This window comes from the organism of the source record quoted next, unplaced genomic scaffold, assembly GCF_019419815.1.
Source record: "Pyrus x bretschneideri cultivar Hongxiangsu unplaced genomic scaffold, Pyrus_bretschneideri_v1 Contig4, whole genome shotgun sequence".
Taxonomy (NCBI): domain Eukaryota; kingdom Viridiplantae; phylum Streptophyta; class Magnoliopsida; order Rosales; family Rosaceae; genus Pyrus; species Pyrus x bretschneideri.
Window position 1 is genome coordinate 8,522,154 of NW_025999723.1, and position 12,416 is coordinate 8,534,569.

General features: G+C 35.8%; 1 protein-coding gene across 1 annotated transcript; it reads left to right on the forward strand.

Moving 5' to 3' along the window:
- The first annotated feature begins 3,227 nt into the window (after positions 1–3,227).
- Positions 3,228–6,465, forward strand: LOC125468889 (serine/threonine-protein kinase PCRK1-like). The gene is made up of 5 exons (XM_048565546.1): positions 3,228–3,433; positions 4,177–4,590; positions 5,046–5,306; positions 5,441–5,563; positions 5,741–6,465. Exons 2-5 carry the CDS (start codon positions 4,201–4,203, stop codon positions 6,263–6,265), a joined length of 1,299 nt encoding a protein of 432 aa, XP_048421503.1. The 5' UTR covers positions 3,228–3,433; positions 4,177–4,200; the 3' UTR covers positions 6,266–6,465.
- The last annotated feature ends 5,951 nt before the right edge of the window (positions 6,466–12,416 follow it).

Below are 12,416 nucleotides of genomic sequence, written 5' to 3' on the forward strand. Positions count from 1 at the left end.
TCCAAGATACATAAGCTGAGCTGCTAGATTGATTAGGTGTATCTTTGATGTATCCAGTGTTTTCCTTCGCTCACAATTAGTACTACGATCTACTGATATTCCTTTCACTTGTAATTGAGATGTCTTAGGTTCGGCGTATCAATTAAGGATTAGAAAATATCATTATTTTTTTTAGTTCCATCAAGTTTAATTAGTGTTCATTCATTGCTTATACATATCAACTAAAAATTAGAAAATATGATTAATTTTTTTTATTCCCATAGTGACAAGGGTAATAAATAAGAAAAACACATCACGATTAATATGAAAACACTTTAAAAGTTCATATAGAAGGAAAACAAAACTCATAATCTATCTACCTGTAAGCCCAGAGTTTTTTGGTTCCCTTCTCTCAATACAAAATAAATTAGTTTTTCCGTATTTCTAAATTATTGAGTTTGAAGTGCTTTTCTAAGTATAATTTTATTGAAATCTTACGTATGAAAACAAATAGTTTTTTTTATATGAAGGTAGAGTACATTTTAGCGTCACCCCGGGCCTCAAAATTCTCAGGACCAGTCCTCTTGCTTTTGAGCTAGCTAAGATGTGGGTCTTTCCAAGCATGATGGCCGGAGTTGGCAGTAAAAAGCAAAAAAAAACCGACAATGACTTTAGAGACGAATTCTTAGTATGAGCTTGTAAAGAGAACAAAGATGAAAAGAACACTAATTAATTTGGTATTCGGACAGAATTTGAATTCAATGACCATGTTTTTGAATGTGAATAGAATGGAGAGGGGCGGGCGAGTAGGCCCAAGACTGTGACCTTGCTGCAATTATTTTCATTAAATTATTATTTTTTAAATAAACTATTTTAAAGGTCAGTTTTTGATATGCTCTTAATCGTATCAGGGTGTCCAGAGAAACTTGAAAATTAATTTGGGGTGCGCAAAGTAATTAGTGTCCACAGAAGGAGTTGTGGGTGTACAAAAAATTAAAAAACCACTGAAAAAATGTGAACTGTATTTTCTAAGGCCCGTTTAGTGAGCCTCAGCTACTTTGTTGGGCCTTTGTTCCGAAGTCCAAAATTAGATATTGGAGCCCAGTCCATCAATGTATTACTTTATCAGGTTAACTATACAAACACCCGTTGAGGTTTATCAAATTTTCACAAAACTCTTTCACGTTTGAAGACATTATACAAACACTTCTTGGGCGACTTTTGCTGAATTACTTTTAGTGATAAGTCAGTTTTGTCTCGGATCGGCTCTACTGAGAACCCAAATTATTTTATGCGCATGAATTTGCATGATTTATTTATTTTGATCGAATAATTGGATAAATATATAATTTTTAAATTTTGGGTCAGAAGGATCCCAGTCCTCTGGCTAGCGACCTGCCCCAGTTTAAATGGTCCGGGACAATAAGGCTTTGTAAAATCCCTAGACTTTCCTTGCAGATTAAGAGGGCCCACTCGCACAGTTGTACCGTACAACCTTATCTAATGTATTTGTCAAGCAAAACTGATCATACAAATTTGTCATGAATATCTTGTAACACTACGATACTTTGGATTGCAATACATTTTTAAGTTTGGAATAATTATGTATATCTAAATTTCGTTTTTACTAGTTCTTACAATTTCAGGAGAGAGAATTTTCGTCGGATTCTTTTTGTAAGGCTTTGTAAAATCCCTAGACTTTCCTTGCAGAGTTATTAAGAGGGCCTAATCGCACAATTGTACCGTACAACCTTATCTAATGTATTTGTCAAGCAAAACTAATCATACAAATTCGTGATGAATGTCCCGTAACACTACGATACTCTGGCTCGCAGTACATTTTTAAGTTTAGAATAACTATGTATATCTAAACTTCGTTTTTACTAGTTCTTACAATTTCAAGAGAGAGGATTCTCGCCGGATTCTTCTTGTGAGGATCCTCAGGATCCTCCAATTACATTCATTCATCGTACATTGTGCAGTCATTTTTCATTAGGTACTATTTATATTCAATTTTAAACAAAAAAATTTTGCAATGATTTCTGACCATACGATGTACGTGGAACAGATGTCATTTGAGGATCCGGTGAGGATCCTCACTCCAATTTCAGCTACCTAAAACATGTTCATGGCAGATTGATAAAAACAGAAGCTGAAATGTGTCCACATTATTTGATAACCTTGTTGAATTGGTTTTGCCGTGTTATCAAGTCAGGAGAAAAACTTACATGTGATGAGAGTTTATTCTATGGATTATATTAGTTTCACTCATAATGCTCATTCCATGAGAAAAAGTTTGATGGGATATATTCTCGTTTCTATTTCACTCGAGTAATTTGACCACTCGCTATATGATAAGTGAGATAAAGACAGATGATACATAAATACTGCATATTCCCTCTTAAATGAGAAACTTAATATGTTTAGTGTTGGTAACATTTGGGCATGTTATGCAACTTGCATCTGTTTTAGGGACACATTACTTCTCTAATTTGAGAATTGTCAATGGTACTCTCGCGAAAGTGAAATTCTTCATAAACTCTCCATTTTTTCACATGTTTTATAATATGGATGCATAAATTAATGTTAAACTATAATGTAGCAAATAATCTATTATGAGTCTCGCGTTTAAGAAATATCGAATCTATTATGAGTCTCACTTTTAACAAATATCCCTTGTGATATCTGTTCTAATTTATATATAAACTATCGGTAACTTTGGATTATTTATGGTCTAAGCTACCCCACAAAATGGGCAAATGTTGGGGGTGTGGTTTCCAACTTGCAACAACGTCCCTGTAAAATACAGCACAAATGCGTGTGTGTGTGTGTATATATTATAAATACATAAAGTCATATAATATATATATATATATATATCTATATGCAGATAAAACACTGTGCAGAACTTGACTGGTTCTTCTTTTGTTTGCTTTGGCAGCATATCATGACTCGTTCTTTGGCAGAAAAGCACCTTGAAGTATAAACCTTTATCTTTAAAACAAAGCTATCCATCCATCACTCACTCGGTCTTCGCTTCGCTTTCACACGCACAAAATATTAAATGTTCTTCACCTTCCCCCTCCTCCAAATACAAAAACAAAACAACATCCTATTTTTATAAATTATTATTTGGGATCTCTTGCTCTCTCTCCGCCCTTTACCAATATTTCTGTCTCTCTCTCTCTCTCTCTCTCTCTCTCTCTCTCTCTCTCTTAATTTTTATTTATTTTTGTTGGTGTGCGGCCGGGGGTTCTGATTTGTTGAGCTGTTGAGCTGAGCTTTACCCCAGCTGCCTTGTATTGACTTGCCTTAGATCATGGGGAGCTCGTTTTTTCCTTGGATGCTCCTAAATTTTTCTGCAGGATATCTGGTCTCCCTTTAGCAACACCAGAAAGCTACAAGGATCTGTTTGCATAGGTTGCCAGACTTTTCCTGCAGTGATATATGAGAGGTAAGTTTTTTTCTTTTTTTTCCAAGTGAATTGAATTTTCTAGTTTTTTATTTTTATTTTTTTTATTTTTTTATTTTTTTATTTTCTTGTGCATGCCAATGAATTGAACTGTTGGCCATAATTCAGGTGACTGGAATTGGGATTCTGGGGTTTCAAGATTTTGGTGGTTTCTTCAAGAATTTGAATCCTTGGATTTTTATGTTAATTGGTTTGACTTTTGTATTCTTGTGTCTTAATGTTTTGCCTGAGTGAATTGGTTTCTGCAAATTTGACCAGAGTTGGAACATGAATGCTTAAAAGTCAAAGGTTCGAGGGCAAGTGGTGGATTGTCTTAGAGCCTTCCTCTTCATCCCACCATAGCCTGTGTTCGAACCCTCCGCCTCTAGTTTAGAGTAGAAATATCGCTTGTAATAAAAATAAAAGGATCAAGGTTTGAGGAAGTTTCTGGTACATCAGATGAAAATTTAGGTTGTGTTTGTATCAATTTAAATAGATTTTTGGTCTCCTTGAGACTTGAGAGATGGAATTTTTCCGAATATATCGAAAAAGAGAACAGTTCTGTGAGCAATCTCAAAAGTTCTTTGAGACTTGATAGATTTTTGGTTTAAGATATGACTGGTTGCTAATTGAATGTGTGAAGAGGGATTTTCGGAATAAATCACTTGAGTTTTGATTAAAGTGCAAGATTTTTGTTTTATATCCGAAATTCTTGACCTGATGAAAATTTTGTTTAACTATTGCAGTGAGGTCATCGCTTTCTGCCGGCAATGAAGTGTTTTTATAAATTCTCCAACAGAGATAAGGATGATGAACCAAAGACTACTAAGTCTATCTCTACTCGTTCAGCTTCCTCATTCTTTTCACTAGATCGTGACCCAAGAAAATCAAGTTCTGAGTTCAATTCCCAGAATACCACTGCAGAACTTAGCACAACATCGTCCACTAAGTCATTTGCAGCATTGTCGCAGAGACAGAGTAATAATCTCAGAGAATTCACATGCTCGGAGTTAAAAGCAGCAACAAAGAACTTTAGCCTCTCCCTCATGCTTGGAGAGGGTGGGTTCGGCGGTGTGTATAGGGGTAATATCCGGAGTGCAGAAGATCAACATAAAAGAATAGATATCGCTGTTAAACAACTGAGTAAACGGGGTTTTCAGGCAAGTCTTCTTCCTCTATGCTGGTATATATGCATAAGATATACACTAATCTGATGATAATAGTATGGTAATAATTGCTGGAGTTATTGAAACGAAATTAATAGCAGCATTGCGGTGAAACTTAGGTGGATTATGTATGTTAAGAATGCGATGCATTATTAAACTTTTGACGACTACTGCACAATTTCACACAAGAATGAGTATGTTCTCATAAAAACCTAGCATACGATACTCAAATAACAAACTATGAAATGATAATAACTTGTAAATTATCTTGCTCAAATGATAATGACTTGCAAAGTTAGGTTGCTCAAAGCTCGGAAAAATGTTATTTATTGTGTTCAGAAGTCTACAAACAAAACAATGTGAATGTAAACAAAAAGTGGGTGCCTATGCAACCCATTTCTTCAAGTTGTTTGATATTTTCAATTTTGTTACCCTCTTTCATATAACAGGGCCATAAAGAGTGGGTGACTGAAGTCAATGTTTTAGGGGTTGTTGTACATCCAAATCTTGTCAAGCTGTTAGGCTACTGTGCTGAGGATGACGAAAGAGGGATTCAACGGCTCCTGGTTTACGAATATATGCCCAACAGAAGTGTGCAAGACCACTTATCAAGCCGATTTCAGATAGCTCTTCCATGGGGCACAAGAATGAAAATAGCCCAGGATGCTGCCCGTGGCTTAGCATACCTCCATGAGGGGATGGAATTTCAGGTAATTTCTAGTTCCCCCAGCCCTTATGTGCTACAGATCTCAATAGGATGCTCATGGTTATTCTCCCGAATGAGTGTCCATTCTGCTTTAACTTATTCTTTACTGTCATTTCTAAATTGTTATCTCTGTGGCAGATTATCTTTAGGGATTTCAAGTCTTCAAACATACTTTTGGATGAACAATGGAATGCCAAGTTATCGGACTTTGGATTGGCCAGACTTGGGCCTTCAGACGGATTAAGTCACGTCTCTACCGCGGTATGCATAATTAATTCATATACTTTAGACTCTATTCTCAAATTGGTACTAATTAGACACGTCAATAGGCAAAACAGATGTCTGACTTAAGCATGCAGAGTTGATTGAGCAATCAAAAACCATGTAACAGTTTCCAATAAGTTCTATGTATTCACTTTCCGATTGATCATTCTACAGGTTGTTGGAACAGTTGGATATGCAGCTCCTGAATACATTCAAACTGGGCATCTCACAACAAAAAGTGATGTGTGGAGTTATGGAGTTTTCCTTTTAGAACTCATCACAGGCAGACGACCTCTGGATAGAAACCGACCCAAGAACGAGCAAAAACTCTTGGAATGGGTGAGGCCACACCTCTCTTCAGACCTAAAAAAGTTCCAGGTGATTTTGGATCCAAGGCTCGAAGGAAAGTATTCCCTCAAGGCAGCCCAAAAACTAGCAGCTGTAGCCAGCCGATGCTTGGTGCGACACCCTAGATCGCGCCCCAAAATGAGTGAAGTCTTGGAGATGTTGAACCGAATCATGGAGACAACGGACATGGGAAGCCCGGAACTCCCTCTGCAGGGTGTGGACTCCAAAGAAGACTATTTTGCGGAATCCAAAAGAGAGTATTTGATGAGGAGGTTTGTGGATCCATTCATCGGAGAGAACGGTTGCTTAAATTGGCCAATATGGAGACCAAAGATTGTAAATCCATGTTGAAAGAAGTTGAGGAGCATACTGGGAATTGGCAGAATTGCTAATTTTGATCAGGTGATGACCTCATTAGGTGACAACGTTTGCTTCTTTTTTGTTTTGCTCATGTGATGGAAAATCTGCTCTATGGTATACTTATTGGGAAATGGAAGTGTAAAGTTGTATTGATCTCATATATATATACATATAGATGGGTACTTGAACTATTCTGATTGGCCTCCCAGAGGCTCTTGGCGCCATCGGAAGAATAACGCTTCAGTGAAACTATCATCTTAATCAATTTCGAATACATACTAACTGAGAACACATGTACGGACATGTGTTCTCAGTTAACAATTTGGTACCGCTAAGGCTTACGTTATGAAAGTGTGAAAATCAACCCTTCTGTTGTTGCACTGTTTGGAAAATTTGTGAAGTGATCTTGTGATGGCAATCTGCTCTATTGTTGTTGCTGAAATCACACTCCCCGCAGAGAAAATGTCCAGATCGACAACAGTTTATATGGTGAAGTTCCAACAAATACAGCATGCTTATAGAATGGTACAATCTGTTGTGTGTGTACATAAGAGCATCTCTAATAGAGATCCTAAAAGAGTCTACCATCGTATAAACGTAATATTTAGGAACAAAAGGTTTCCAATTGGCTGGCGAAAAAGTCCCTACAAAGGTATAGGGACTCGTCGAAGTTCCTATAAAAATCCTCAAATATAAGGTTGCGAACGGGGAATAATACTTAGGTACTTACATTTTAGATTTGACCCAATATTTTTTTAACACATGTTTTATTGTTTTAAAAAATAGTGCACATGTTATTTAAATTTTCTTGAATTTTTGAAAGCAATAAACACGTGTCATCTTTTGATTGACGAAATAAAAAAATAAGTATATATGAGACTCACTAATGATTGTCTAAGTATTATCCGGATATAGAGACTCTAACCGGTGAGACCTAGTTTGAAAAATTGGAAAAAGTGGGCTTGAACGCACGTGAATGCTGAAGTAGCAAAGCACAACATCAATGTGGGCCCCACAAGGTACACGCTATCGACCCTTCTTTTTTTGCTCCGTCAAAATCAACATATTGGATTGTTTCTTATGGTTTTTTGTATTTATCGCTGGAGATCAACCAACTACTTTTCAAACTCTCAATTTGTTTCTTTTCCTTTTATTTATTTATTTAGGAATTCTACAATAGGGACTTCTCCATTGGAGAAAATATTCTTTTAGGGACCCGAATATTCTTGCTGAGTCCTTAAAACGGTCCTTAACACCGGTGGTGAAGACTATTGTAAATTGAAATAGAAAGAAACGAAGTTACCCGAAAAATGTAGAAGCCTTTAGCGGTGAATGATTCTTAGAATGAGTCGCGGACTAAGTCGCTCTCTTGAAGACGTTTTGCGGCTCTGCCCAAAGTGTGCAAGCAGTTTTACAAACACCACGTCGTCTCCAAGATAAAACAGCCCAGAACCTTCTTCTTCTGATAAGATTCTTCCTTACACGCCGAAAGAACCTTTGAACTCACACCCTTTCAATATGTTGCTATTAACTCAATATATGTAAAACTTGTATTTTTTCTTATTTCTTTCTCTGCGATACTTGGGACTAATATATATATATATATATATATATATATATATATATATATTATGTAAAGAAAGAGATGTCGGAATGGAAAAACCGTAAGAAAGACAAAGGAGTTATTTGGGGTGCAAAACTGTAGGAAATCAAAACAAAACTGTAAGGTATCAAATGCAGAAGAAAACAAAACGGACAAAATCAAAACGTTCAAATCAATTATGTAAATAGACTTGATCTTCTTCTCTATTTAGAGAAGAAATCCCATCTTTTCAAACTTAAAAGGAGATCACTCCATATCTGATTGAAAAGTCAATGGCATGTTTCAAAAAAGCTGTAACTCCTTATCTCATTGAAAAGCCAAAATCAATTGACTGTTATGCATAGAATAATGATAATAAAACAAACGTTATGTATATAATATGGGTAATAAAACAAAACATAAATATATAAACATATATATTATTAAATAAAAACATAACTGCTCCAACAATCCCCCACTTGTTTTAATTTAAAAAAAAATATATATAAAGCAACATATCATAAAGCTATGCATAAGTAAACGTGTTTCTCAACTTGAACTTGTACATAGTGTTAGTGATCTAGAATATCTTAGAGTCACTTATAGTTTTGAACTCTATCTCTGACAACACCACATACATAACTTTATTAAGGTGAAGTTCAAAAAGCCAGCACATTACAACCTTGTGCTTATATCCCAGTATAGTGAACGCTCTAGAAACTTGCCCAAGATTTCATAGGAAGCGGCCTCATTTCCACATTCACATAGGTAAGACTATCAAGGATATTCTTGTAGCTAGATATCCTACTCAACATAGAGTATAGACCTTACTAAGAGAAAAATTGTCAACCTAAAAACGCTTCAGGATGTCATGCTTCTTAGGGATGAACATGGAATAATATTCCAAATTAAAATTAGCAAGACTTCACTCATATCACTTGTGACTTGTTATTACCCTTTGAACCTATTTCTTGGGATCTCCAATCTATAGGTTGGGTTATTATCACAAATGACTCAATTTTCTATGGGTTTTAGTCCCATCCCTTTCGAGGTTTTCCAAACCTTTTCTCATGCTAGTCTTTTCGTCAAAGGATCAGCCAAGTTTTCTTCAGACCATATATGATCCACTCTTACAGCTCCATAAGAGATTACGTTGTGCTATCACGATGGATCAAAACTGATGGAATCAGTTTCTTCCCATAAAGGGCTATCTATCAATATGTTCATAAATTTTAGAAGAATTAGAACCCCCACTATTTTGAAGATTAAAGGAACTTTATTCTCATAAAAATCAGCATCAAGTGACTCAATTATTACATTTTAATAGCATCAACATTCAATTTAAACATTCCATCAGTAGCATATCCCTTTCCCACAAAAATCCCATTTTTAGTAAGAGTATACATATCTGCTCCAATGGTTTGAGTAAATCCAACTTTGTTGAGAAGAAAGCCAGAGCCCAAATTCTTCCTTATCGTTGGAGCATACATCACATCTTTCAGTATCATGGTTTTTCCAGAGGTGAATCTCAGCTCCACCTCTCCAGTACCAACAACATCAATTGAGTGTGAATCACCCAACAACACCTTCCTTCCCTCAGCCACAAAATAGGTCTTGAAAAGGGAACGATCATAGCAAACATGGCGAGAAGCGCCAGTGTCCACCCACCACCCCTCGGATCCATCAACAAAGTTGATTTTTGATATCATTACAATCAAATGCTCTTCAACAAGATTTTCTTGTGGAGCAGGGTTTTTCTTATTTCTGCAATTCCGGGCAAGATGGCCCAGCTTGTGCCAGTTATATCATTCAAACTGTCTTGAATCAAAAACAGCACATGAGGGGGGTTGGTACCTATTCTGAGGATGAGAGGGATTTTGATTCTGAACCTTGTTTGTGTTGTTGTTGAGGCGTTTGTTGTTATTCTTGTTCTAAATCTTCATGTTCTTCCCATTTGGCTTTAGCACAGCTAGAGTCTGGTTCTGGTTGAAGTTGGTAGCCTTCTGGTTGCTTGACACGACCAGAATTTCCTCATTCAATTCTTGTTTCCTGGCCTCTTCCTCAATGCGAAGTCGAGTGATCAAGCTTTCCAGGGAGAACTCTTTTGTCTTGTAGCGGAGTGAGTTCTTGAAAATTTTCCAGGTTAGTGGCAATTTGTCAATGATGACAGCAACCTGAAATTGATCATCTAAAACCATGCCTTCAGAAATAATTTCATGAGCAATTTTCTGTAATTCATGAGATTGTGCTTCAACAGATTTATCATCAACCATCTGATATTTCAAATAACGACTAATAGCAAATTTCTTAGCCCCAGCTTCCTCAGTGTCATATTTTTTCTGAAGTGCCTCCCATAAATCTTTAGCAGTGCCATAATCAGAGTAGTAATCATAAAGGTCATCAGACAATCCATTAAGAATATAATTCTTAGCAAGAAAATCATTTTCAATCCAAGTTTGTGAAGCTTTGGTTTGTGCAATAGTGGGCTCTTCAGGGAGAGTTGGTTTGACGGTGGTGCAAAATGAAGCCAATTTTTTTTGTGGTGAGAAAAAATAACATCTTCTGCCTCTAACGCTTAAAGTGGAGACCCTCAAACTTGGAAGGCTTGTTAAGGTCTAGTGTGGTGTTGTTTTCAGATTCCATGGCAGATTGTTACCGTCTTAAAATTGTTGTAAACTGAAATAGAAAGGAACAAAGTTACCCGAAAAATGTAGAAGCCTTGAGTGGTGAATGATTCTTGGGATGAGTCACGGACTAAGTCGCTCTCTTTAAGACGTTTTGCGGCTCTGCCCAAAGTGTGCAAGCAGTTTCACAAACACCACGTCGTCCCCAGGATAAACAGCCCAGAACCTTCTTCTTCTGATAAGATTCTTCCTTGCACACCGGAAGAACCTTCGAACTCACACCCTTTCAATATGTTGCTATTAACTCAATATATGTAAAACTTGTATTTTTTTCTTATTTCTTTCTCTGCAATACTTGGGACTAATATATATATATATATAATGTAAAGAAAGAGATGTTGGAATGGAAAAACCATAAGAAAGAAAAAGGAGTTATTTGGGGTGCAAAACTGTAGGAAATCAAAACAAAACCGTAGGGTATCAAATGCAGAAGAAAACAAAACAGACAAAATTAAAACGTCCAAATCAATTATGTAAATAGACTTGATCTTCTTCTCTATTTAGAGAAGGAATCCCATCTTTTCAAACTTAAAAGGAGATCACTCCTTAACTGATTGAAAAGTCAATGGCATGTTTCAAAAAAGCTGTAACTCCTTATCTCATTGAAAAGCCAAAATCAATTGGCTATTATGCATAGAATAATAATAATAATAAAAAAAATGCTATGTATATAATATGGGTAATAAAACAAAACATAAATATATAAATATATATATTATTAAATAAAAACATAACTGCTCCAACAGAGACTCTAAAGTATCCTTCTCCCCACTTAGAGCAATTGGAAGGGGTCGGGCCATGGAAGAAACCCCCATGCTTGTCCCCTATGAACACGAGTCAAGATAATCCAATCAGGTGTTAACATGGTTACAATCCTCAAATAAAGCATCTTAACGAAAACCTAGAAGTTCCTCAAACCAAAACGTTTCACTAGTGATATCTTGTAATCAGCCAGACGGTGAGAAATTTTATTAACTTGCCATTTAATGTAGTGAAACGTGGTAAAATAATATTACAATTTGAAAAAACTAAGGTACACATGAACATATAACTATATATTTGACCTTAAAATCTTTGAAATTGCTATTTAATGTAGTGAAACGTGGTAAAATGATATTACAATTTGAAAAAAACTAATGTACACATGAACAGATAACTCTATCTTTGACTTTAAAATCCTCGAACACCCTCCCCTCTCCTCCTCTCTCTCTCTCATGCCACTCGATTTGATATTAAGTGTTAATAATTACACACATCTTATAATATACATAACTCATCAAGCACAAAAAAGATTATCAAAATAATGATGTAATCATTTCTCCAACATGCTTTGGAGTCATCATTACAAAATTCTCATGCTTTGCAGTCATCATTATAGAATTTTCAACACATGTATTATTATTTTATAAGAAATTTTAACGAAAAGTTTTAACGAAAAATCATATTTTACACTAAAAATTCAAACCTGGTACTATTCATTTTACCCTTTATTTTGTTTTTATCGTTAAAACTAAAAATTTTCAAACATTTTTTTTATTAATTTTTTTATTTTTTATTTTATAATATTAATACAAAAATTAACACCAAGCTGAAAGAAAATCTTTCTCCTTACCATCAATCCGTGTCACTACAACACGTGACTGTTTTTGTTTTTGTTGGAATGTCATTTGATACCCTAAATTATTCGATTTTCAGGACGATTGTTACAAGGGTCAAAGATTTTGGCTACATTTGTACCTCCCTTGTCTCAATTATATTCTCATCTCCTACTACTAGGCCCAAGGACGAACTCCGCATACCAACCTTGACAACCAACACGTGGCATAGTACGGGGACCTGGAGATCCCGTTGACTAATGTCCGCGTGTCAGATCATC

Coding starts and splice junctions, on each gene's coding strand:
- LOC125468889 (XM_048565546.1), top strand. CDS start 4,201: ATGAAGTGTTTTTATAAATTCTCCAACAGAGATAAGGATGATGAACCA. Junction 5,307..5,440: donor ATGAGGGGATGGAATTTCAG/GTAATTTCTAGT, acceptor TCTCTGTGGCAG/ATTATCTTTAGGGATTTCAA. Junction 5,564..5,740: donor TAAGTCACGTCTCTACCGCG/GTATGCATAATT, acceptor ATCATTCTACAG/GTTGTTGGAACAGTTGGATA.